At 42.3% G+C, this 27,098-nt stretch overlaps 1 protein-coding gene across 2 annotated transcripts in view; it reads left to right on the top strand.

The window, feature by feature from the left end:
* The window catches only part of LOC102193571 (protein jagged-2-like), a 43,427-nt gene extending 20,217 nt beyond the window's left edge, over window positions 1–23,210 (top strand). The window contains exons 4-25 of one of the 2 annotated variants that reach the window (XM_005737272.1): window positions 2,094–2,351; window positions 2,988–3,048; window positions 5,159–5,289; window positions 6,453–6,572; window positions 6,879–6,989; window positions 7,107–7,220; window positions 8,788–8,901; window positions 9,267–9,373; window positions 13,716–13,878; window positions 13,982–14,143; window positions 14,279–14,392; window positions 14,552–14,665; window positions 14,827–14,940; window positions 16,498–16,614; window positions 16,899–16,926; window positions 17,428–17,513; window positions 18,393–18,506; window positions 18,813–18,928; window positions 19,315–19,563; window positions 19,658–19,789; window positions 20,022–20,172; window positions 20,300–23,210. In XM_005737272.1, the coding sequence (XP_005737329.1) occupies window positions 2,094–2,351; window positions 2,988–3,048; window positions 5,159–5,289; window positions 6,453–6,572; window positions 6,879–6,989; window positions 7,107–7,220; window positions 8,788–8,901; window positions 9,267–9,373; window positions 13,716–13,878; window positions 13,982–14,143; window positions 14,279–14,392; window positions 14,552–14,665; window positions 14,827–14,940; window positions 16,498–16,614; window positions 16,899–16,926; window positions 17,428–17,513; window positions 18,393–18,506; window positions 18,813–18,928; window positions 19,315–19,563; window positions 19,658–19,789; window positions 20,022–20,172; window positions 20,300–20,823 (3,200 nt within the window). In that variant the 3' untranslated portion in view covers window positions 20,824–23,210. The remainder of the gene's footprint in view (window positions 1–2,093; window positions 2,352–2,987; window positions 3,049–5,158; window positions 5,290–6,452; window positions 6,573–6,878; window positions 6,990–7,106; window positions 7,221–8,787; window positions 8,902–9,266; window positions 9,374–13,715; window positions 13,879–13,981; window positions 14,144–14,278; window positions 14,393–14,551; window positions 14,666–14,826; window positions 14,941–16,497; window positions 16,615–16,898; window positions 16,927–17,427; window positions 17,514–18,392; window positions 18,507–18,812; window positions 18,929–19,314; window positions 19,564–19,657; window positions 19,790–20,021; window positions 20,173–20,299) is intronic. The other variant, XM_005737273.1, reaches the window with a different exon arrangement.
* Window positions 23,211–27,098: the final 3,888 nt, after the last annotated feature.

The raw sequence follows: 27,098 nt of genomic DNA, 5'->3' as shown, positions 1-27,098 counted from the left end.
TGGCCGGGCTCAGTGTTTAGACGCTTAGTAGCAGAGACCGGCTTGGGCCCCGAGCCCATTGTTCTCTATCTGGCAACCACCGAGGGTTATTTCTGTTATTGTTGCTTAATTTTGTCTGACATTGTCAGACTCCAGCAGAGGAATGTGTGTGTGCGTGTTCCTGCTTTAAAATGTCTTTGGAGCATTGAGCCCAAAGCCACGGAGGAAGTCGCAGGCCCCCATATTTCCACAGAGATTGTTCTCCAGCTTTGACTCCACTGTGAAAAGATTGCCTGTTATTTCATTCTGCCTCTCAGAAGTAGACTGTTTGAATGCTAGAGGATGATTGGCTTTAAATGTTTCACAGATGCTTCATGATGGTGCTTGTTTAAAGCTCACAGATGATATGTGCTGTTGCCAGAAAATTAACAATGAATTTCAAGAGCGCACTTAAAATTCAGTGGGTACAATTGAGTGTGACTGTACGAATGGATAGAGGGTCCACATCAGCGTCCGATTTTCAAATTGCTTCAAATTAGTTTTTAGTCATCCTGATAAGTATACCTCAGCCTTTAAACAACTTAGTTAATGGAGAGACTTCTGCATAAAGGTTTCACTCCTTAGATAGTGTTTTGTTTTTTTTTTGTTTTTTTAAAGTGCTTGATTGATCTTCATTACCTTTTAAGTTGATGATGGCAAGTGGAAGCTTATTTACAGAAAGCAGTGACCTCTGATGTTGAAAAGCGAAGCCACCAGAAAGTGCCACAAACTGCAGTATCTCAAAAAACCTGAGAGTGACTGAAGATGCAAGTCAGGTCCAAGAGATTCTCATATTAAAGTCTCCAACTGTAATCTTTTATATAAAGTCTACTGTTGACACTCTGTTAGATGCTGTGGCTCGGTCTGTAACAGACGGACAGAAGCGTGCAATAGGCAGGGGGGAAAAAAAAAGTGAGGATCTCAGCCTGGGTAGTGGGTATTTGTTGGTTATTGCACAGCATGTGTGCCTTATTTATGTGGTCCAAGTGTTTGTCAGAGTCTGAAATCGGATCTGTTACACTTTTCTGTATTTTGTCTGTTAAACTAGTCGATCATTTTAAATCTGGCTTAAATGTGGAGTCTACCATACATGCAGGCACCGCCTGTGCAACAAACGTTCAGAATTAATATCTCTGTAAATGCTCAGTACCAGCCAGATTTTTTTTTTTTTTTTTTCCCCTCCATAGCCTTGACTCTGTATTTTCAAAAGACATCCTCCCTATCCTTAATGGCAAACTCGGACACAGTTCTGGTGGTGAGCAGAGAAGGCTCCGTCACTTGCTGGTCAGACCATCGATTTGCAAGAGGGCAGCCAATCAGAAGAAAGCTGGCTTAAAAAGAGAGACCTTGAAATGTCTTGCTTTTATAAACGGGGAGAACTATGCGGGTTTACTTCGAGCTATGAGGATTGTTATGAACTGTGAATTATACAAATTAACTTGAGGGTTGAGAATAAATATGGAGCATTACAGAGCTTCATAAAGTTGGTAAAATGCACTGAAGTCTGGGACCGCCTAAAATTTTAAAATGAGTGACTGTAGTTGGTGTTCGTGTAGGGAATGCTAATAAGCTGTGGTGCTCACTTTGAGGAAAAAGCTGAGAATGATTCTTTACATGGCACCAGGCAACATCAGGCTGTACTTAAACACCACTTTCAATTTACCTATTGCATACCTCTCTGATCTAGTCACGTTAGACTCTTCTCTCCCTCCTCTCACTGTAAGTGTAGCTGCTCTCAGCAGACAAAAGGTGTGAAAGTGAAATGAAGTGAAATATTAATTCAGTTTATGGCAGGATATTATTTTAGCACAAGTCCAATAAAAGCTTCTAAAGCTAGTGTTGAACATAACAAGAGAAAGGCAATAATGAAATGTCATCGTCTGAGCTTTACACTTTGTGTCGACTCTGTTGACCGCAATGATCAAGTCAAAAAAACTAAACTGCCGTATAGATGGACGTTTTGTCAGGACACCTTTTGAGTGGACTAATATCTGATCCAGTGTCAGGTTGAGTTGCTTTATGTGTGGTGAGAAGGAAGTGAGTCTGAATCGCACATTCACCCCGTTTTGTTTCAGCTGAGGAGGACCTGCTGATTGAGCGCAGCGCCCGCACTGGCATGATCAACCCTGGTGACCCCTGGCAGACAATCATGCACGATGGGCCCGTGGCTCGCATCACTTATCGTATCCGGGTAAAGTGTGACGAAAACTACTACACCAGCACGTGCAACATACAGTGTTCTCCTCGTGACGACTACTTTGGCCACTACCGCTGTGGACCTTTAGGCACCCGTGTGTGCCTGGATGGTTGGATGGGCCACGACTGCACAACAGGTGAGCTCCTAGCACCTTAAAATGTCTTCAAAAATAAAAAGAAATGCGTGAATGAATTGTAAAGATTCGCTGCCTTTTGAGATCTATTTAATGAGATGTCTTTTAAACTGTTTCTATTAAGTTTGCGTTCAGATTTTCAAAGGGAGTCCGATCAGTTTACTCTTTACTGATCATCAGGGCTATAATTATTAAAGTAAGATGGCAGAAATGTGCAGTATGCATAAATAAACGTAGAATGTTTGGTCAGGTCATTATTCTAAAGTCTAGCAGTGTTGAGGTCATGCTTGTGGGTGGTGTTGGAGAGAGTGGGGGGCCCTCAATAAATCATCCAACTGACCTTAGAAGATGAAGGGTGAAAAAGGGGAGGAGAGCGCAGAAGGCCTGGCTTGTTTTTTTTTTTTTTTTAAAAAGAGGGTGGTGTTTTATGCAGGCCATAAAGTTGTCTAGTCAGGGTGCCATGAATTTTCATGTCTTGTTGCACTTGTTAGGATGAAGGCAAACAAAACAAACCAGCGTCTCTACCACCCACTTTCTGTCTTGGTGCCCCCTTTCCTCCACTTCTTTAATTACCTGGGTTGCATGGGATGGGAAGAGATGCATTTAAATAAACACGTTGTTTCTCTTTTTCTGTCTTAGCGATCTGCAAGCAAGGTTGCAACCTGTTACATGGCTCATGCAGTGTCCCGGGCGAATGCAAGTAAGATGACTGGGAAGATTTTATTTGATATGCAAAAATGTGAATCATAAATGCAGAATCTTTCTGTTTCTGGCGCTGTAATTTTCTAAATGTATCACATGTCGTAAAATGTTAGATCACTGTCATATTGCTCATGCATTTTTAGATGAAATGTTGGTTGTTGGTTTTTTTGGGGTTTTTTTTGGTTTTTAAAACATACAAAATTGCATCGGTATTTCTTAAAAATTCAGCAGAGGAGCTAAATCTGTGGGGGTGGAAAGGCTGGATTTAAAGCAGAGGCACCTTCACTTGTCGAAGCCTGTTGTATTTTGTGCGCGCGTGTGTGTGTGTGTCAGCCTTTCCCTCCCTCGTGGGCATCTCCACCTCGGTTCAGAAGAAAAGGGCAATGCCGTACCAGCCTTCTTGTATTTTTAGCTATCCGAAATCCTCCTTAGAATACCAAGCACCTCATCAGGCTTCTGCAGCTCGGACTGAAGAAAGGGACTCGTCTTGGTGTGTGAATTTGACCACTGCAAAACGTGCTGGGAATTGTCAGATGCTCTCCCCATCCGCATTGCAGTCCTCCTCGAAGGGCAAGGGACAGGAGCGGAAATGAATATCCCGCCGTGTTATGTACATTTCCCAAAGTGGAAACGACAATTAGATAAAGTGACGTTGGATGTCCCAGTGAATCCACGTTTCCAGGATGTGGTACATCCCGTCGTCATTTCGCCACCCCAGTCTTTCACCTGCTGTATCGGGGGGGGGGGGGATGCTTGCCTCCACGTGTTAGGAAAGAGAGTTGGCCAAAAGCTGAGGAATGAGGGAATGGTGTTTTCTTGTGCCGTCCTTTTTCTAGTTAGCGCATTCTTCTTAGTCATACAAAATGTCAAGTTGCAGTCAACAGGAAGTGTGACATCAATGGAAGAGCAGCAGTAAAGAGACTTCCTGCAGCGGCATGAATTTAATGATGCCTCAGGTCACAGAAAGCTTGCATCAAATCCCTTGCCATCTCCCTTTATTCCCTTTATTTCATCAAGGTTTTATGGGCTTTGCCTCGTCTGCCACGGGCTTTTGAGAAACACAAAGGCTAGTACGTGCCTGTTGTCACACCACAGTATTGAGGCTTTTTATTAGCCCGCATTAGGCTTGTTCTGACATATTTAAGAGGTTTGCTGCAGTGTTCCTAAGAACTCCTTAGATATTAATTGTAACCCTTCTATATGGAGTTTTGCCAAGTTTCCTAAGTTTCACATTTGTGATTAATTATATCAATAAGGACAAACTACAGATTTACTCTTTGGATACCTTAAAGCAGTCTCCGTGTTCTTTTTAGTGTTATTGCCAAATTGCTGTTAAGCTCTCTGGAGGTAATTGAATACAGTGGATGAAGCATGCCAAGTCTTACCCTGATACCCCGGACCCCACAGTCTGAGACTGGCTGGAAGAGGGGGTTGGAAGGGGGTGCTGAAAGCTCAGAGGCAGCGGTGCCGTCTGCAAGGGGCTCAAAATAGCAGCCAATTGACAAGACGGCTGTCGTGACAACATTTCAGCCTTGGAATAGCCGAGTACAGTCCCGAAGCGTCAGACTGCTGCGCATAAACACTGTATACACACAATCACCTCCAGCCACGCACTCTCAGAAACATCACGTCACCCTTGTAGCCCCCAAATCCGCCTCATCCGCATACTCTAACCCAATGCACAGTAGCTACTGGAAGTATCCTTAACCCCTGCTGCCCCGGAATGTCACCCTCTACTAAGATTAGTTGGCAGAAGTCCATGGGATGTGTTGACACTATAGCAGGTACAATATTAGGTTTGTCTCCACGGGCTGTCTGTCACTTGTGCATCATTAGTAGCTACAGCAGCTCACAGCCTAATGGGTGTCTTTAAGAACTGTTCTTAACAGACTCTAGTTTGGTTGTGGTGATTTATAATCAAGCATAAAACCATATCAGTTTCAAAACTGTTGGACACAAGTTGCAGATTGTTTTATGTAGATATTTTGAAAAGATTGGTTCATCACCGATGGGTGATTTCACTATATTAGGATTCGGACCATGAAACCAACAATTTTTCAAGAAGCTGTTAAAGGGAAATTATTCATGGCTGTGTTCTTGTTTGGCAGGTGCCGATATGGCTGGAAGGGCCAGTTTTGTGATGAATGTGAGCTTCATCCTGGTTGTGTCCACGGGACTTGCAACGCCCCCTGGCAGTGCAACTGCCAGCAGAACTGGGGTGGTCTGATGTGCGAAAAAGGTATGGAAGAAATACTGTTTGTTTATTTATTTATTTTTTTACAAAATGTATTCACAGGGACTCGCAACACCAGGCAGGGTGAGTCGTTGTTGTCGTTCCTCTGCTCCCCCTCCAGGTACAGTTTCTTGGATTTCATGAGTAATAGATGAGCAAGCTTCTCACACCCTGACCCATTAACATTGAGGAGTTACATTTATCTTTATATTATTATAGTTATTCAGTTATTACAGAATTACACTGTTTATATGAGGTCTGAATTATATTTACTGCTCATTTTCTCTGAGTGGAGACCGGCGGCTGGATAGTTTTACTGCTTGTGTGATCTGAGCGACAGCAGGGACACCCGATCTCCACCCCCCCACATCCCTTCGTCACACAGGGCTCTTCAGGGGATGAGAATGGGCCCTAAGATCCCCAGCGGAGACTGATCCCCCTGCTCATTTATTTACCAGCCTTTAGGGTGACCTGGCTTTTAGCCTAAAGCTGGTGTGCGGCGATCAGTTAGTTTATTTTTGGGAGCTTTAAAATAATGAAGCAAAGAATATAATTGTGAAAAACTGCATTTATACAGATAAGCAGACTAAGTCTACACAGCTAGTGGTCTGAATACAGTAAAATTTATTTTAATGCAGTGCAGCAGAGGGGTTGAGAAAACACTGTGCTTCCTGTCAAAGTGGACAGCTGGTGCTTCTTGCTGACTGAGGAATCTGACGAGCTTTCTGGGAGCTCTCTGCTCCAACGGGATAAAAAGCGGAACAAGACGAGAGCTGTTTGTTCCACTTGTAATTGTTAAAGAGAATTATTAGTAGTGTCACTTCAGAATATACCAATACAGATAAAATTCTAGTATTCAGTTCAACCAGGAACAGTTTTGTAAAAACATTATTTTGACCTGCATTAACTCATATTTGGCAGTATGCCTCTGTACCCGTGTCTAAGGTTGATGTGAAACATCATAAACACATGTGTGGCAACAGCTGAGTGGTGAAGTTCTAATTCCTTCTGAACATTCACTTATCACTTAATATCAAACTTCTCTCTACCTGGTTGAAAATATAGCGTAAAGTGAAAAAAGACAGCTTCATAGATTTTCTGTGCTTCTCTTTGCAACCTTGAGTTGTCATTTCACTTCACTGTGCATCTCCTTGCTGTTCTTGCTCCAGATCTGAATTACTGCGGTCGCCATCAGCCTTGTGTTAATGGAGGAACTTGTATGAACACCCAGCCAGATGAGTACCACTGTGCCTGTCCAGAGGGCTTCTCTGGAAAGAACTGTGAGATAGGTGAGAGAGAATCCACTCCCTGGAGGTGGGCCTTCCATGTACAGCTTATTTTCTGCCCTCTCCTCCGCTGCTGCCGCCGCCTCCTCTCTCAGCTTTACTGGCCTTTGTTTTGCTAGTCAGAAATACATGGCACTTTTTCTGTGAACTTATTTACAGTTTGTAGGGAAAGCATCCAGCAAGACAAATGGAGACTTGTATTTATTTATTTATTTTTAACAATACACTTTTAAAAACAGGAAAAAAATACCCAAACATATCTCATATGAAATTAATGTTTCCCTTTCTTCCACACTATTGCTTCTTCAGCTGAGCACGCCTGTGTTTCCAGTCCTTGTGCAAATGGTGGTACATGCCGCGAGGTTCCAGCAGGGTTTGAATGCCAGTGTCCTCCAGGCTGGGATAATCCAACCTGTGCTAGTGAGTGTCTTAATTTCTTTTCTACACACATTTTTATTTTTATGTGATGAAAGTGATTTCCAGCCATGAAAATCAGGTTTTTGATCAGTCAGTCACTTACCTGAGTATTTTCCTCAGATTTGGATGACTGTGCTTCCAGTCCATGTTCTCATGGTGGAACTTGCATTAACCTGAAGGATGGATTCGAGTGCGTGTGCCTCCCTCAGTGGGAAGGAAAGACCTGCCAGATAGGTGAGTTTTGTGTGCATACACATATTAGAGTGTGTTTTTATTTCAGCCGGGGAAGATGTTTTTCTGCCCTTTTCCTGTTTGTTCCTTTTCCTAAAATAAATAATTGGCCTTTGACACGCAGGCATAGCATTGCTCATCATTTTGGAATGAAACTGCCATGTCACAAGGCCACAATATAGGATGTTGGTATCCTGAATGAGCTGGCAGCTTCCCACAGCGTGACCACCTTTTTCTCAATGACTTTATGAGATACCAAAGCCTATATCCGGCTGTTTGCTGGCCACTCTCTGTGGCATTAATTTCTGTAGAACCCCCCCCTCTCCGATGAGCGGACGTGACCAGCATAAAGTCAGGAAATGGATTACAACTGGTAAACAAAGTTGGGTTGCGTGTGTGGGGGTAAAGGCAGGAAAGAGATCCCGAGAGTTCAGTGTCGTTTTACCAGCTCCGGTCTCAGTTTACAGGCAGCTATAGGCCTCCTGTCTTACCTGGCCATTGGTGCATGTGTAGAGTTTGGGGTTTCATAGAGAAGACAGGTGTGTGAGGGGAGTGTAGCAGGACTCCCTGCGGACTGCCCTCTCCTCCCCAAACACCCTCTTTTAATACCTGCAGGTGGTTGATGTTTGTGAGTGAAACTGTTAATCTTTATTGAACAGGTCAAAGTGGTGTATAGAATTACTGTGAGGTTGTCTATATGGCGCACAAAACATATTCTAGAAATATTATGAAGTTCTAAAATAAACTTTACGTAAGACTTAATTACAGTGCTTTTCTCTCAGTCTGGCTAAAATCTCTTAAGCAGGGAAAAAAACACCCTGTGATGCAAATGGGGAATTTTTTGCGAAAATGACGTCGACTCAATGCACTACAGGATAACTCGGTGCTAAATATTAAATTCAGGTGAACTTTCGCAGATTTTATCACTTACACTGAATTTGAAATTGAGATCCTGAAAGTAGCTCGGCACTTTTACTCTTCAAAGTTTGTTTCCATGTATTGTGGAGTAAAGGCTTGAATAAAGCTTTTTGTGGCGCTTAAAGCTGTGTGAAGTCTGATACGGTGCCTGAGGTGTTGTCGCCTGAGCCTGCGTCATTTTCGGTCTGAAGACTATAGCTTTGAAAGTGGAGAGAACTCTGTGGGTACAGAAGCGAGCCTATGAGACCGCTCCACCTGATCTTAACCAGCAATGTTTTCATTGGTCAAGAAACTGAAAAGAATGAATATATTTATATCAAATTTTGTGCTTTTGAATTCCAATAATAGGCAGGTAATTTTATAGCAGTACTCTGTTGACACCAACTGGACAAAAAACTTAAGAATTAAGGCACTTGAGCCATTAAATATTAGTTTTGTAACTCAGAAGTTGACCAAAAATCCTCATCATTTAAACTGTTCTTTGATTAACTCTTTATTCCTCGAACTTTACCTCACTCGAACTTCTGAGTGTTCGATTATACAAGAGCGCAGGTGCCAGCAGGCCTTCAAAGCTGGGTTGCTGGTCTCTTTCCTATCTTGTCCCTTCTCTGGTTTCATTCAATTGATTGACTCCTTACTTCTGCCTTCACAGATGCAAATGAGTGTGCAAGACAGCCCTGTGTGAACGCTTACTCTTGCAAAAATTTGATTGGCGGATATCACTGCAGCTGTTTTCGGGGATGGTCCGGACAAAACTGTGACATCAGTCAGTATTCCTCCCTTCAAAGTCGCTCCTAAATCGATAACTCTTCTTCTGGCTGCTCTCGGATGTCTCCTCCTCACTTTCTGGATGCACAGCTTAGGTGTACTTTGGCACCGCTTACTTTCCACACGTGTGGCAACGTGTTCCTTTCTCGTCTCGCAAACCGAAACTCCAGCTGTGTTATGCATGCCCAGTTACATAAGAGTCTATCTGGCACCCTTCTCACTTCACTAGTTTTTTTTTCTTTTCCTAACTTTTACTTAATCTATGCACAACTGATAGCGCATCGTTCACTCTTTTAGTGGAGTAGCATTTTTAAAATGTATGTTTTCAGGAAACTTGCTCATTCTTGTTGTCTTCCTCTTCAGATACCAGTGCCTGCCACGGTCAGTGCAAGAATGGAGCAACTTGCCGCGCTGTGTTGAACAGCTTTGTGTGCGAATGCCCACCGCAGTTCACTGGACAGCTGTGTGAGGTGAGTCTCATGTTACCCAGGTTCTACCAGTGACCAACTGCAATACATAACGTAGCAGTAGGCTTCATTTATTGATTTTTGCTGTGAGATGCTGACTAACCCTTTATTACATCTTGTGGTATAAAATATGAGAGGCGAAACCTGTTTTTGCTGTAATTCCATAAACCAATATCATGCAGGATGTATGGTTTGTGTAAAGTGCTTTACTGCCTTTCACATTTCTGGACTTGTTGGCCTTGCCAAGGCACACTTTTTTGGTTTTCACAATTTCACATTTTCAAAGTTTGTTTCAACAAACGCTTGTAAATTAGTAACGTTGATTATTTGATTGATCCAAAACCAGAAGTTTCACACACTACCTTAACTTGAGCTCTTTAGTGGTTAGGACAGGGTTTGGGGGAATTACCTCCTCAACATGTCCTGAAGTTCTCCAGAAGCCTGGGAATGAACTAATCATTTGATTCAGCTGTGATGACCCAGATGATACCTAAAACCTGCAGGACACCGGCCCTTGAGTTCCCCACCCCAGGCTTAGGGGTCCAGGACCTGTGGAGTTTGTATGTTATGTCCACTTAAGTTCAGGGTGTTTTCTTGGAGGTCTAAGGCTACGTTCACACTGCAGGTCTTAATGCTCAATTCTGATTTTTATTTTTTATTTTTTTTTGTCTGGTTGTTCACACTACAAATAAAATGTGACCGCAAATGTGCTGTGGTGTGAATGGTTCGCGGCGCGCATGCTCAAAAGAAGTTTACAGAAGTAAAAATGGCAGCTACAGAGATGGTAGGTGTTGTTGCTGCAGTCTATCGATTTCTGCACAGTCGTAACTTGAATGGAATTTTCTGCCCATATGCTAATCAAGTCCAAAACCTCAGTTTCTCTCCATTGACTCGCTCAGTCTCCAGTTTCCGCCGCCATGCTTTCTCGTTTGCCTTCTCCGGCGCTGATAATTGGTGTCTGTCTTGTGTCAGTGACATAAAAGACAGATTTAATGAGACATGACTGTTCAAACAGCAGTCACTTTCTAAAACGGATTTGAAAATATCGGATTTGTGCTGTTCAAACCGTCATACCATGATTGGATATGGGTCGCATAGGGTCAAAAAAGTCCGATTTGAACGTAGCCTAAGAGACTGACCTTCAGCTGGAGTTGATCACACATCACACTGTGGCTGCCTGAGGCGCCTAATGCTTTGTGGTTATATGCATGTAAATCAGGAGATGATATCTCTTATTATAACCTGGTATCATGACCGTAAAAGGTGATCTGTTTGTTTCACAGATCTTCTGTAAACGTAGAACATTAACAAAACGCCATCATAGCGACTAATCATGTGCAATTGTACCAGCACTGATGGGGAAATGGTTTCCTGTGAAGTTGGATGCTAGAAAACATGTTGTGAAGCAAAGCAGCCCATGAATTGGGATGTAAGTGTCATTAAGATGGACTAGAAATTGCCCTAAACTATAAAGACAACCAAAAAGCCATAACACAATAGTCATCTGATCCAGCAGATCATTAAACTCCCCTACGTGCCAAATCGCTGCTGTGATCTGCCAAAACGTGCAATGTTGTCAGCCTCCAACCCTGCAAGCCAAGTCCACGTCACAACTTCTCTTAATTCATACTTTTATTTCATAAAGATGCCACATATTGGTGTCCCTGCTGCAGCCCTTCATGTATGAAGCGAGTGTTTGAATGTAGGTTAGCAGTGAGGAAACCGACACTCAGCTGCATCTCTTGGGGCCCTGAATGGAGGACATTGCTGGTCAGGAGCCAATCCTGATTTAGCATCTCTACTATAAATATGAGCCTCTCTGAATGAGGGGACCCTGGATTTCTGCCCGCATACTACAGAGCTCTGCCTGCTGTTGCAGGGCCATATAGTCCTACCCCGCAGTGCCAAAACTACAATGCCTCCAGCATCGTATTTCTCTGATTAGATTGTGACTACACAATCAAGTGCTTACTGGATTAATCAATGTCATGTTTGCCTCGGTGTTTCATGTCTTCAGAGAAAATGGGTACAGAGAAAAGGCTAAAGGGGACAAATATGATGCATTTACTTTTATGGTAGTAGACATGCTTAAATTTAGTGAATTTAGTGAATTTACTTAAGGGGCCAAGCAAAAAAGAGCTTTATCTTTTTATATTCAAGCACTCTTACTAGTGTGACTCTGCGAATATCACTCAGTCAAGCACTAGGTCCCAGCGTGAAATCTCATATTTGCTGCCTTGAAATGCATTCATGGTTCCTAAATATCTTGGTGATCTGATTGGCCAATGCTTTTTTTTTTTTTTTTTTTAAAGACTCTTGTTATGGAAATTAAGCAATATATTAAATTATCTCAGAGTTAATTGAGATCGCGAGGTACCAGCTGCTGAATAATGATAAACGAAAGAAATTCTAATCATTACACGCTGACATCAGCAGGACCCAGGTGGATGCCCGCCTCCATCTGCACAATTATACCTCTGGTGGATGTAGTGCAATAGAAAGATAATATCCTACATGAAACTACTCGCAACACGGTGAATGCCATCTAGTGAGATTTTATTCACGCGAAAGCAAACCTCTCTAAAGCAAGAGATATCCAAAAATGGGCAACTTGCATCTAAACAATCTTAGAGGTGTGAAGAAAAAAGGGAAAATAACAAAAAAGTTCCAGGAATACCCGATTTAACCTTTGCCAGTTTTCTCTTCAGAGCCAACTTTTCAAGTTATGACCACTTGAAATGGTGCATCTTGCAATTTCGCTTAAACTTGCCCGGGTGGTGCTGGTGACGAGAGCCTCTGTCTCCTGTAGAAAACTTGATGACAAGTGGACAACATGGATACGAGTTGAGAATAACAAGGAAAGAAAAGAGGGGGTCAGTAAAATGTGAGTCCTCAGTTGGCAATCTACATTTAATTGGGCCCTTTTTATTCACAGAGGACATGTGGGTGATCTAAGCGATCGCCAAAAAGTCTGGCTAGACACAGCAAAAATAAATTATGCAATGAAACGCACTAAATTCTGGGCTCTCGCCTGCTGCATTAACAATGACTTTTGTGCTCTGGACAGCACAAGCAGTTAACAGTGATGTTCTGCAGATTTATTACCTTCAGACGTGATTCCCTGACCACACACGCGCAAATACTAAAGAAAGAAGTCTGGCCCTGACACTTAAAATAAACTGTGTGTGACCACAAACTTCACCAACCCCGTTGCCCAATTCCATCTCCCTTTTTCAGCACCTTAAATGGCAACGGGTTGCAACCCAGAGTTTATGCACAGTTATGCTCTGTTTATAGGAACTGAAAGATTTTCTGTCCAATCCCAGAAATGCCGTATGTATAAATGGCTGAAGTTATCACTCTGACCTCTAGGCAGCTTCTCTCTGTGTCAGAGGATTTATATTTATGTGTTCGCTTGTCTCTGCATGATGTGGAACCAGCTTCATAATGGATAGCCGTTCTTTTGCCTGCTCCGTTTCGCATTCTGACTCCTCTCAAAATAATCTTGAATGATAACGCAGGGCAGAGATGTAAAACCGAAAGCATGGATTCTGTTGATGAGCTTAGTAAAAGTTTCTGAGGCTTACATTGCTCGTCCACTTACTCAGTTTGTTCATAATCGCAGAGGCTTGAGCCAAGCTAAGCTGCTCACCTTCAGACTTTAGCTGTCCTTACTCCAGCTGGCCTGATTGCTTTATTATCATAGGCAGTTTAATGTGATGATAATGTTTTCTACCACTTAGAAACTCTTTTGTCCGTAAAACGGACTGATATAGTGTGCATACAAGCATTTCCTTCTATACTCAAGTACAATCTAACCAACATTCATACACATTCACACTCCGATGGGCACATCGGAGAGCAATTTGGGGTTAGTATCTTGCCTAAGGATTTATATTTGGCATGCAGACTGGGGAAGCCAAAGATCGAACCACCAACCTTCCAGTTAGTAGCTGATCTGCTCTACCACCCCACAATTCGTGAGCACTTGTTGAAGAAAACTTTGCTGAGTGTACTAAGTCACACCAGTTTACTGTATTGTTTGCCGGGGTTTTTGTGTCCAACATCAGGCTGTTAGTTTGAGGAAGCATCCTCAACATTTGTGCTTGCAATGACCTGGTGAATACAAATGGACTGTTTTAACATATAGTGCTTTAGATCCTCTTGGTCTCCATCATCATCTTTACACAGCCAGGTATCTTCTTCAGGTGATGGACTGTTTACTGAGTGATTTTTATTTATCTTTTTCCCCCATCATTGGTCTTATAATTGCAACAGTCACTCTTTTAATGTGTATATTTTGTTTGTCCTTTCCCCCCCCTCTCTTCTCCTGTTTTTTCCAAAGATCCCAAGCTCGTCATCTTCTGATGCCTGTGATCCAAACCCTTGTGAGAATGAGGCCAAGTGTCATAGCATGGAACAGGACTTCTACTGTGCGTGTCCTGAAGGCTACGAAGGAAAGATGTGTGAAAGGCTCAAAGAGGATTGCCAAACCACTCCATGTCAAGGTGGCTAAAGGAATCTGCAGGGGGGAAAAGGCTGGAATAGATCGATAATATGAGAAAACACTAAACCTGAAACTTGTTTTTTTTTTTGGTTTATTTTTGACAGCTATTGACAGCTGCAGCATTGCTGTTGCAACCAATGACTCGGATGGCATACAGAACATACCCTCCAATGTCTGTGGCGCACGAGGACGCTGCATCAGCCAGCCAGCCGGAAACTTCACCTGCGTCTGTGATCCGGGTTTCAGTGGCATCTACTGTCACGAGAGTACGTAGAGACTTTAGCTTTCAGATTCTGGAGGTGCTGTGTGGTCTGTAATTCATTTTTGGGGTGTTTTTTTCTTTTCTTTTAACCCTTTCAGTATATCATTATATACGTCATATCATTTTCTTTTTATTTTAGATATTAACGACTGCATAGGCAACCCATGCAGAAATGGGGGAACCTGTGTTGACAGAGTGAACTCATTTCAGTGCGTTTGTCCTGATGGATGGGAGGGCCAGCTCTGTGACCACAGTGAGTGATTTCCTGCTAGTCTTTGTGTCCTTCTTAAACACAAAGTCACGGCTGGTTTAAAGAATCTGCCACCACTGCGTTGCTTTGTACCAAACACGCCACAGTTTATGCAAAAGTGAATGAAACACTTGAATCATAGAAACCTTCCTCCTTCCTCAGATGTCAACGAGTGCAGACACAATCCTTGTAAGAATGGTGGACAGTGCATCGACCTGGTAAACGACTTCTACTGCAACTGCACCGATAACTGGAAGGGCAAGACCTGCCATTCCCGTGAGTTATCTGCCTATGTGTTAATGGGTGTGTTTATGTTCACAGCTCCCAGTAGTTCCAGCTCCACCTTTTGTGTATTTTTACAGCTGTGAAACTGTAAACTGATGTCTACATTTATATCATTATTGGATTACACCAATTAATTAATTTCCTCTTGCCAGGTGAGCGCCAGTGTGATGAAACCACCTGCAATAATGGAGGAACCTGCAATGACCACGGGGATACCTTCCGCTGTGCATGCCCACCTGGTTGGGGAGGAAAGATGTGCAACACAGGTGAGGCAGAAACGGAATACGCTAAGGTTTAAGGAAGCTAATGGCTTAGTTTTACGGGAGATTTTGTCAGAAATCCAAAAACTTTAAAATGTTTACTGAATGCTTTTTGCTCTGCTTTGCCTTCACTAAACAGACGATGCATGGACCAATCATTACGGCTACATTTGTAGTTGCTGGGAGCTCTTAATGCTTTTCATAACTATGAAATGGGCTGTTTCCGTCACTGGCTTAAATTGTCATTAATGGACACAATGCCAGGCCTAACCTTAACCCTCTGAACAAGCTGAGAAATGTGTGTGGGTGAGGCTAAGCCAGAGTAATGCTAATGATGGATTCAAGGATGAAAAAGTTTGGCTGTTAATCAGCCCTGATTTTAAACCAACTGCAGTTCCTTATCGGTGAATAAGTAAATGTTAATCATGTTAATAAGAAACTGTCACAAATTGACAGGAAACATCCACTTGTAAGATTATCAGAAACTTTTCTGATGCTTTATATTACTGACATTATTGTATTTTAAAACTAAGTGTAGGAGATGGAGCATGATTGTCTTTCACTCATAAACCTTATGGTGGGCAAACTTGGAGTAATAGATGGGATGTCTGTTGGCCCTTCCTTAAAGAAATGTCATGCAGTCTTATACCCCTTCACTTCTTGAATAGAACTGAGAAACAACCAGCTGTGTTAGTCTCGATTGGTTAGATTCAGAGTAAAACGGGCTACAGTGATTGCTGCAAATTTGCAAGACTTGGCATATCTTTTAATAACCACGTAACTCTTAGAACAGCCACCTCTGATCGGCTTCCATTGTTGGTGTCGCATCTCAGCAGTTTAATCCTGTCTGATCGGTGAGCCAATTTTAGGTTGACGAGAAAGTTGGCGAATGTTTTAATCGGAAGAGGTTTTGGATTCTGGTGACGGTCCTGTTTTTCTAGGTTCATATAGAAACTGTAAACATGACAAACGTAATGGCATCAGCTGTTTAGCATTTTTTTTTAAAGGAAAAAAAAAAGTGAGAAATGAAAATTCATAACAAGTGAGCAAAGTACCCATTTTTTTGCAGAATAGAACCCATTATAAATATCTGAATCACACTCATGAGAGACCAAACGGTTGACCTTGCATGATAACCTGAGGGCAGAAGCTACACCGCCATATGGAGTGGATGATTCAGACAATCCAATATGGTATTAGCCTTCCAAGGAGGACCTCCCTGAGAGCTTACTTTTAGCTAATTTAAAGGCTGGCTGGAATTAGTGGGACAAGCATGTCCCAAATTACCTCGCCTTTCACAAACACTCAGGTAACAAGTAATTATTCAAGCCTGTTGCTAAAAAATAGTAAAATGATGATAAATATAGGCTGGTAGAACATAAAATAACTGTCTATAGGGACTGTACGGTAAGTTTATAATGTGTAGGAAACCTGTAACCTTATTCCCGGTAGTTTAGTATCACCCACTTGCTCCACTGCTTGGAATCATATACCTGTGTATGTGTTGCTCTTTTGGGTTTTGACAGTCTAGTGCACCTCGTGACTCACTCTCTCTTTCCATAGCTAAGAACAGCACATGCGCCTCCAGTCCTTGCTCTAACGGAGGGACTTGTGTGGGAGGAGGCGATACCTTCACCTGCATCTGTAAAGAGGGCTGGGAAGGCCCCACCTGTGGACAAAGTTAGTTTTACTGTATAACTTTAAATATAACTGACGGTAAAATCACCATAATTGTGTTGGGTGTACTGTTTTTGAAGTAGAGGTGAAATCTGTTGCAATGGGACATTTAAGTTTTATTATAAAGTTTGCAAGTAACAAAAGCTTGAAACCCATGATCTTATTAGGCTGGGATTATTGCTGCATTACATGCATATAAATAATAGACTGGTCAATTCAGATGTGGGGGGTAGCATGCCACATGTATGCAACAAAGATGATATATTACTTTTTCTTTTCTTCAACAGATACAAACGACTGCGACCCTCATCCATGGTATGTAACATTTTTCTTTCCTTGCACACCTCCCTGGCTCCTTCATCTCCACGCTTTACTCAGACCTTACAGGCTAGAGGGGTGAAGGGCCACTAAAGCAGTGGAAGTTGTCCTTAAATCAAGCCTCAAAGGGCATCTCGCAGAGGAGGGGGCTCAAATATTGAATAGGACAGTGAGAAGTGGGAGTTTTGTGGGGAGGACAAGAGTCCCACCTACCCTGTGGTGAATGCAGGTGGGGGGGTAGAATGGCAGAGGGGGGTGTACGTGTTCATTCTTTCCGTGCGACCTGGGGGGAAGCTTGGCTTTTGAGGAGGAATGGAAGAAGGCCTGATGAGGGGAGGGGAGGAACTGGACACACCTATTAGCATTTGAAAGGTGGAGGCTTGTATTGATGGGTTGAACTGAGTCTTGTGACACCCCCCCCCCCACAAAGGCACACAATCGATGTAGCTGGAAAGGATGTACGGCCTCATCTAACTGTCAGTTTCTTTGCTCCCTCAGTTACAATGGTGGGATCTGCGTGGACGGAGTCAACTGGTTCCGGTGCGAGTGCGCCCCCGGTTTCGCCGGACCTGACTGCAGAATCAGTGAGTGATGACATGAGGTTAAGATGAACCGATTTTGGATGTGATGGCTAAAACCAACCGCAATGATATTCCTGATGAGAACATGATTAAGAGGATTGCTACATGGAAGAAGGGGTGGAAAAAAGTATAGGGCGTGGAAAAAGATGGCTGTATTGACACCTAAATGTGAGACCGAGACAGACCCCTCTCACTTTCTCTTAGTCCTTTAACGCCTTGGGGGAGTCAAAGGTCATCCCTCCTCCGTACTCACACAGTCACATATTCACACATTGAAGACAAATAACCCAGTGACCCCGAAATTCTTCTTTTCTGCTCCTTTGTTTTGGACGGATAGCCTTCACCTTTTTTCTGGGGCTTAAATTTGAAAATTCTCATTCAGACATGTTCATGTGAAATCTGGGTGACAATGGCCTGGAGGTTCCCACTGACACGGGAGGCGAGGCTTTGTGATTTTTATTTTGCACTTTTTGGAAGTTTTTAGTTTTGACTGGCTGTTTTCGGGGTGGGGGTGGGGGGGGGGGTTGTTATGGGGGGGCGGTTTTTGTTTGTTTTGTTTGTTTTTTTTGGGTTTTTTTTCCCTAAAGCATCAAATGCGATAGATATGATTGTAAGTGGGGGAAAATGTGACTTTTATAGTTATTTTCTATCTTTTTGAATTAACTTTGTCTGTAGAACAACATTTATTTAACAATGCACAGCCAATGGTGACTGGTTGCAAAAAAGGCATAAGAAGGCCACGTCTTGTTTTAAGATGTCAACTTTTTCCCAGTAGCTCAAAGTACTTAAAACATCAACTTTCAGGGAGCTTGGAAGACTCGTAGACCTAACTAATGGTTTAACATTTTGTCTTAAATTGTGGTGTTTTTCCTCTTTGTGTAGACATAAATGAGTGCCAGTCTTCACCCTGTGCCTATGGAGCCACCTGTGTGGATGAGATCAATAGTTTCCGATGCATCTGTCCACGTGGAAGAAGAGGAGCCAGATGCCAAGAGTGTAAGCACGATCAAATTTAAGTGATTTCAGGATGAAATCACCTCCTTAAAAAGTATCTTAAAAACTTTGTTTTTAAGATACTCCATGGTTTTAGCCAATAATGTAAATCTAAAGTTTTGCATTGAATGAGCTCCAGTGGCACAGTGGTTTAAGCGGAGGGCTTTCACTGTCTGGTTATGACATGCAATTACGAATGTCGTTATCTACTGCAAGGGGCTTAGACCAGAGAGGAGAGCTGCAGGAGGACAGCTGGAGATTTTAAAACTGTTCCATAAGTGCATCATGGTTCTTTCTTCCTATCTATAGTCATAGGCGTTGGGAAAACTTGCCACTATACTGGGCTGCAGTTTCCACATGGCAGCCACTGGGAGGAGGAGTGCAACAGTTGCCATTGCCTCGATGGCAAGGTGGATTGTACAAAGGTAAGAGACTTAATTACCATCAAAACGGTGTTCTGATTAAGAGCTCATCGTGTTTATCTTATTCCTGGACCCTAAAGTTAAATAACCGCCTATGATTAGAGCCTTCAAGGTACTCTTCTTTCGCACCTTTGAACAGATTCCAGGACTTGTGCTATTTTTAGATGGCTTGATTGATATCCTGTTATTAGCTTTTCCATTCTGTGTCTTTGAGTTCACAATGGATATTCTATTCAAGGGAATATTTCCAGAAGCATGAATGAAAATGCTTTCATATGAAGTCGCACTCCCACGTGATATTTTAACATGGTGACAAGTGACGCAAGAAAGAAACGGCAATGCGAATGTTGTCTCACGTCTAAGTGAATATTTTGACCTTGTAACACCAGGTGCTGTGTGGTCGCCGTCCGTGCCGGCTCGAGTCATCGGGCCGTGACCAGTCCTGTCCGGCTGGACAAGAATGTCTGGAGCATAGCTACTTCACCTGCTTCTCCCCCCCTTGTCATCAGTGGGGGGTTTGTTCAATGGTTGGACCTCCACCTCCACATGTAACCACCAAGTGCCAGCCAAACAGCGGCCATTTGGACAACAGCTGCGGCCGCATAACACTCGTTTTCAACAGAGACAAAGTACCGCCGGTGAGTAATCAGCCACATATCGCTTTGAACCGTTTAAACTACTTTTGGTGTTGCTTCTGATTGATGCGTTTTGGGTTTTTGTGTATATCTACAGGGAACAACAGTGGAGAATATCTGTTTTGAGCTGAGGTATCTTCCTGATACTAGACACTTGGCAAGAGACCACGCTCTTCTCCTTCTCTGTGATCTCTCTCATTCAAATCAGGATGCTGTAGAGGTGGCTATAGTAAGTAAAAATGAATTAGAGTGGTGATTATTCCATTGCCTTCTAAAACAACCTTATTCTAGCTCATGTTGGAGATTTTACCAAGCTTGGTTGACACAGATTTATGGGTGGGGGCATAAAATACACAAACAGCCAGTGCCTACCATACAACCCAAGTGGCACACTCAATAAGATGTTTGGTTGGGACTTCATGGTGTCTTTTCTCTTCCTTTCTTTTTGATTTGGTTCTCAGTCTTTCCATCCAGAGGATTTACCTGACCACAGTCTGATCCAGGAGACAGCCAGTGCCATTGTGGGCACCTTGTCCAAGCGGCACAATAGCACCATAATGCTGGCAGTCATTGAGGTCAAAGTGGAAACCCAGGTCATGCGTCCATCAGTGGGTAAGGAATGATTAACGCAAATGTTGCACAATGGTTTCATAGGGCCAGCCATTTTTAGTTATTGCTGACGTCGCACTCCTACTGACTTTACTTTTTCTACAATTTCCTTCCATGTTGATGTCAACAGATTACCTGGTGCCTCTACTATGTGTCGCCTTTTGTTTGCTCTGCCTCTTCTGCATCATTGTATGTGTTTGGTGGACACGCAAACGGAGAAAAGAGCGCGAGAGGACCTCCCGATCAGCCGACGACGACAGCGTCAACAACCAGTGGGAGCCACTGCGGATCGTTGTGCGACGTCAGCAGGAGCAGCAGCAGCTGAAAGAAAGCAACAGGGAGGCTGAGCAGGAGCGCAAAAAGCTCATGGGCCCCTCCTGTCGGACGTATGATGAGGAGGAGGAGGAGGAGACGGAAGGCGAGCTTGAGCTCGAGGAGGAGTGCGGTGGAGCAGAGGCGGGAAAGCAGCTAGTTTATAAGTACTCTAAAACTGCAGTGCGGCCCAGTGGAGGAGTGATCTGCACCATGCACAGCTCCAGTTCACCTCTCAAAGCCCCCCACCGGACCCCAAGCTACAGTCCCAAAGACAACCGCTGGAAAAATGTCAGTGCGGTCCTGACTGGTCAGAAAGACCTCAGAGACTATTGTGTATGAGATATATATAAACAAATGAGTTGCAGTGTGGAAGCAAGAGAAGCTGCAAGGCAGTGACTATTTTTAGTTTGGACTATTTTTGGAAAGAAAGGAAAAAATGCTTTTTGTTTATATAAGCCATTGTTTGCTTCATTTTCATGTTTTCGTCACTGTCACCTGAAGTGATTTTTGATTCAGGAGGGCTAGAGCACAGTGAACATCCTTTTTTCATTCTGTTACCTTATTTTCCTTTACATGTACACAGGAGCTGAGATGTAATGATATTTCAGGAGGCAAAAGAAGCTTCTTGCAATTTATGTTTATGGACTTGTTGGTAAATGGTGAGTCACTGATATGGATTGAGGGGGGGAAAAAACAGGCTGTATAATGATTTTATTTTTGTTTTGTTTACAGATGAGTATGATTTTGTTAAACTATCAGTGGGTTCCTGTTCAGTGTCTGTTGGGGCAGATGCACATTAAAGGGAGAGAAAGGGAAGGGTTTTAGAGACATGGACTGTTGTTGCATTCACAGTAACAGGGGAAACTCTCCCTTTGCTCTAGTTTCCTTCCAGCTTTGCCCACCTGTGGCCGTCACACGCCAGCCTTACCAAAAACACTTGGCCTGGAGGGGAAGAGGGGGCAGAAACCCCAGTGCCTACTATGTGGCCTTCCTTGTTTTTGTTTGTTTGTTTTCCTTTTCTCCTGTCTCGTTTTCTTGGCTGAAAGCTCTGTTTGACGATTTTTTGCAGTATTTGAGTTGGTAGCAAGTGCCTTTCTAAGAGCTGTGTTCAGGCTCCAAGTTGCGCTGCCCAGTTTGACCTCCTTGTTCTCAAATCTCAAAGGGATATGTGTACATTTAGACTTCAATTTCACAGCAACGCCATTCAAGGTATTTGATCAAAGCAGAAATGAATACTCTGTACATACATGTAAATACTAAAGGAGTCGCTGTGTATATTTGAAATAAGTAACTTAAAAGACAAGTCACACATTTTTATTATTATTATTATGATTAATATTATTTTTATTTTTTTTTACAACGCCATTCCTTTTATTTAATGCCAGTCCAAATAGGCAGGTTTTATAACACTTAATACTCAGAGTCCCGCAGTTAAGAGTTAGGAACATTTACAATGAGGTACCACCTATGAAGGAATTTATGAAGGGTTTATAAATGGTGTCTATTTTTTTTTTTTGGGGGGGGGTATTAATATGTGTTTTGAAATATTAAAGAAAAAGTGATGTTTTTGGTTTTTCACCTTTACATTATGTGATAGAATAACTTTCACAGGGCCGAGGCATCACTAGGCATCCTGTTCGTGTCATTGATGTTATTTTGGCTTTTCTTTCAGTCTAGCATGCAGTCTCAATATTAGCTTCCCTTAGTGTTTTGTTGTTGTTTTTTTTGTTTTTTTTAGGGGGGTGTATACACGATTGGCAAAGTTAGAAGTAGGAAGCATAACCTGGATGTTTTATTTTGTAGGAAAATGTACTATAAATGCTTTAATTTTGCTCTTAACTGTTGTTAGCCCTAAGATTTACTTGCTATTTATTTGTAAGTGCTGTAGAGAAAATCATATTGCTATTATGGTCAAACCGCTCTTTTGCTTTCTTTTTCATTGTTTTTTTTCTTTCTTTTTTTTGTTTTTCTTTTCTTCTTTTCTGTTTTTAAAAGCTGCCAATACTATAGCCTTAACAAGTTTCCAAACCATTTATAAACCCATCACAAACCCTTTTATTTCAGGTGCCTTAATGTAACAGTGCATTGTTTGTGTTATCAGTGGTCGTGTTATGTTGTTGGGGGGTTTTTTTGTTTGTTTTTTTTTGTTTTTGTTTTTTTTGTTGATGTTGTTCCACTATTAAGGCAGGTAAGACATCTTGTGTAGTGTGGTGTGCTTTATTCGCTTGAGTAAAGTGCACTGCTGTCACTTTACTGTCATGGAGATTTCTAAAATAAAACACAGATGGATGGTTTAAAAACAAAAGAAAAACCAGTCCACTCTTGGCAGTTTAGAGTTCTGAATGTGGATGTTGGGTCAAATGTGGACATCTTGCATTAGCATTAGCTTGGTTTAAAGGCTTTAATGAAGGGAACAATGTTTGCAGATGCAGATTTTTCTTTGCCATCATGCAAATGTGTTTTAAGTTACCAACTCAGTTTAAACAGTTTTACCCCTTTTCATATCATGTCATTGTCTCAAAACGCCATTGTATTTCTGTAAATGGGACACAGCAAAATAAACAATTAAAGCTGCATCACTGCTGGTGTTAAAAGCTGAATATGCATATTGTATACATTTTATTGTACAAGGGACATGCGTTAATTTTGTACAAAGCAAAAAGGGTGTTTCATTGTTTTAAATAATCATCCTACCTATTTATTAAAGCAGTTTTGACACACCATGATCACACTTGTAATATTTGGTTTACAGTGCAAAAATCACCCCAAAATATTCACATCCAGTGTAAATTGAGCAGCAACATTTAACGATTACACACATTCTGATTTGTCAATGTATTTTATTTTATTTTTTTAAATTAAATCTTGCCTTATACTACAGTCAGTCTAGAGAAAATGCTGATTGGAGATAGTGGGACACCCAAGATGTATGTCATTCTACAATGAACCTCTGAAATCATTCCCCTTGAAATGGTTGTTTCAAAGACGGGGACCAGATAAGCAAGCACCTGCAATCAATGGCTGTCCTCAAAACAAAAGGTCAATCAAGGTGGCAATAACATAGGAATATGATGGCGTCATCGGTATACACAGAAATTCACATTAACTAGTTCCATCCAGATAGAATGTCAGATTTAAAATAGAAAAAAGTGGGAATACAAACCAACTGAGCCTTGTGATTGAAAGTGGTTGCCCAGAGGCCGATTATTGAATAGTTGAGTAGTAATTCTTTTGGGAGCAGTTCACCCTGTGATTTTGCAATATTTGTCCACAGGGATAAAGACAAAAGCACAAAGTGGGCAAAATAAGCTGCTCACTAAATTTACTTCTGCTCAATAACTGTACATGTATTTGTAATGACACAATACAACTTGTAACTGCTAGCATTTACCCCAGAACTGCCATCTTCTGAATTTCTGCAGCACTTGCCCTTGCCCTCATCTGTGTGGTCTGCGAAGGACCTGGATCGATTGATCCAATAACCTCGCCAGCCTCCCCGCCGTCCTGTCATCACTCATGCTCGCGCCACACCAATAGAATCTTGTCTCCTGCTCTGGGCCGATCTCTTCTCTGCCAATGGGAGACTGGCGTGATCGTCCAGGCCACATAAGGATGTGAATGTTTCATGAGTAATGTTATGGTGTGTGGTGTGGGTGGGACAACTTTTTTCCTCCTCGTTCCCATGGGTAGCCCCAGCTGGTGCTAATGGGACCTTCCTTTGTCGGAAAAGCCAGATCAGCTTACAGTTTCGTAGGAGTGATGGTGTTATAGCGGGAGAAGGGAAGTCAGCTGATTATGTTTACGGCTATATTAATATATAGATGACTGTATCATTTTAGGAAGGGTTTGGCTGGTCTTAGGATAATTACATCCTGTAAAAGAGATCTGGTGGACATGAGTAACCGATATCAGAATGTGGTGTTTAATTTCTGCAGAAATATTGTCTGCAGTTCTTGCTGCTTTTATGACTCAGCATTTATTGCTTTGTGCTCTAAACAAACAATTTGTTTGAGCACGGCCGTGCTCCTCCTGCTCTGTATGAGGTCCTTTAAGGGGGGCTATCATGCTTTCTATCTCCATATTTTTACCCTTGGACTCTAGTGGAGTATCTCTGGATAATTCACAGTTCAAAATAATCCATATTTAATTTATACAGTTAGGGCTTGGTACAGTTTATTCTCTGTATGAAATAAGTTGTTTTCTCTGGTCACGTGTAACATATGCATGCACCATCAAGCTAGATCACACTTTATTAAGTACACCTTGCAAATCTAGGCTTGGACCACAGTATGGTTTGAGCAATGTCTTTATACGTGATGGCATGAAGGTGCTGAAAACATTCCTTAGAGATTTTGGCTCATATTAACATGATAGCATCACACAGTTTCTGCGTATTTGTCAGCTGCACATTCGTGATGTGAATCTCTCGTTCCACTACACCCCAAAGATGCTCTATTAGATTGAGATCTGGTGGCTGTGGAAGCCTTCACCAATCTGAAAGTGACTGCAGTTCGAGCACAATGAACCTAAACTGGTCCAAGAAACCAGTTTGAGACTATTTTAACTTTGTGACCTTATCCTGATGGAAGGAGCCATCAGAAGATTGGTAGACTGTCATCCCAAATTAAAGAACGTGGTCAGCAACATTACCAAGATAGGCTGCTCAATATCCTCCAGTCCATTAAACCACCTCCACAACCAAGCTGAACTGTTTATAAGGCAGGATAGATCCATGCTCACATGCTATTTATGCCAACTTCTGACCCTACCATCCGAGTGTCACTGTCAATGTCATTATGGTGAGCCTATGTGAATTTTGGCCTTAGTTTCCTATTCTTAGCTGATATGAGTGACAACTAGTGTGGTTCTTTGCTGCTGTAGCCAATCCACTTCAAGGTTGGCTGTGTTGTGCTTTTCTGCATGTGTTTGTATGTATGTCTCAACAAGGCATTTTCTCCCAGAGAACTGTCTCTCACTGGATATGTTCTCTTTTTGGAACAAACTAGAGATGGTTTTGTGGGAAAATCTTTGCAGTTTCTGAAATACTCAGATCAGCCCTTCTGGTGAAAACAGCTACGCCATGTTCAAAGTCATCTTTCTTCTCCATTCTGTCCAGTGTATATATGACAGAAAACACAATTTGGTTTAGAAGAACTTGACTAGCCTTTTCAGAGGCCTAACCAAGACCCCATCCAAAAGCTGGGAAGCTGTCATTGAGCTAAAGATTTATTAATTCTCTTCGTCTTTGGACGGTGATTGAGAACAAATCCGTGCAACTAGGTTCCAATATCTTGTGGAAAATCCAAAGCTTAAAGAGTGGAGGTTATTATTAAAGCATGCATATGTTGTGTAGCTCTTACTGTTATGCTTTTTTCACGTATTATATTGACGGAATCTTGGATTGACTCAAAGTCATAAGAGTCCCAGCTAAGAACTGGGAGATCAGTGATGGCATCACACATGCTTTAAAAAATGTAGCCATGTGGCATTTGTCACTCCACTTACATGCACTTACTTGTAGATTTGTTCTAGCTGGGAAAAGGTTAGGTTAACAGGAAACTAATATTCTGATTAAGTCTGTTATGTATATAGTCCAGCATTCTGAATCACAAATTTGCCATTAGAGAGCTTTTACAATATGCTCTGTAAAACGTTATTTGCTTGACCTACATTTAATCTGTTTCTGCTTTTAATGCCAACATCAATTTTTTAAGTCTAATCTGGAAGCATACCAATATTTATTTATTGCTGTTGCTTGGTACAAGGAAGTAGGAGTGTGATGCCAAGTTGCTTTTGTGACTGTCGGCATCAATTCCCCCCACATACCCCAGACTGCATCAGGAAACTGACACCAGATTCCAAAAGTAGCTCTCCACAACAGCCAAGGACATTTCAGTGCTGCATTTGTAAACACGTAGTACTACTACAGACAGCTCAAAATGGCTGAAAGGATTCACAAGGGACATAAACAGCTAAATATTAAAGGTCACGACTGCTTTTCTTCATTAATTCAGAGGAGGTTGTACACTCTTTTATAGACACATACTCCCTCTGCACACACAGGCAGTCTGACTAAGTCTGAGATGGTATTTTTTTCTGTTTGCTCTGCTCGCTGTAGCTGCTCTGTACATCTGTTGATGTGGGTCTTTGGGACCATCTGACTGTAGAGGCAGCTGGGTGACAGGATTTAAGGCTAAGCCCCTCGTCCCTTTAAACACACATACACACATAAGGTCTACTCACACATACACACGCTGAACGTGGCCCTTATTGGACATCAAGCTGGCGCGTGCTGGTGGACAGCGGGGCTGCAGCTGGCACTGTGGGTTGTTTAAGGCAGGGAAACAAGCAACAGTGTACTGACTGAGTCTGTGTATGTGTGCTGGGGGAGTGGTGTGTTTACTGGCACTGCAGGTCTCTTTTGGCGCTGCAGAAACCCCGACACGTACCCTCTGCACCAGAAGGCGGGGAGGGCACAGTCTTGGCAGAGAGGAGGAGATGGCTGGGGCTGCAGGAGTGCAACAGAGATCCATAACAGCTTTTCTGGGACAGCTGTTCGATGTGTGTGTGTGTGTGTGTGTGTGTGTGTGTGTGTGTGTGTGTGTGTGTGTGTG

This window comes from Pundamilia nyererei, unplaced genomic scaffold (genome assembly GCF_000239375.1).
Source record: "Pundamilia nyererei isolate P.nyererei 1_Seehausen unplaced genomic scaffold, PunNye1.0 scaffold00074, whole genome shotgun sequence".
NCBI lineage: Eukaryota > Metazoa > Chordata > Actinopteri > Cichliformes > Cichlidae > Pundamilia > Pundamilia nyererei.
The sequence above is the reverse complement of the archived record's forward strand: the minus strand, read 5'-3'. Positions and strand labels throughout refer to the sequence as shown.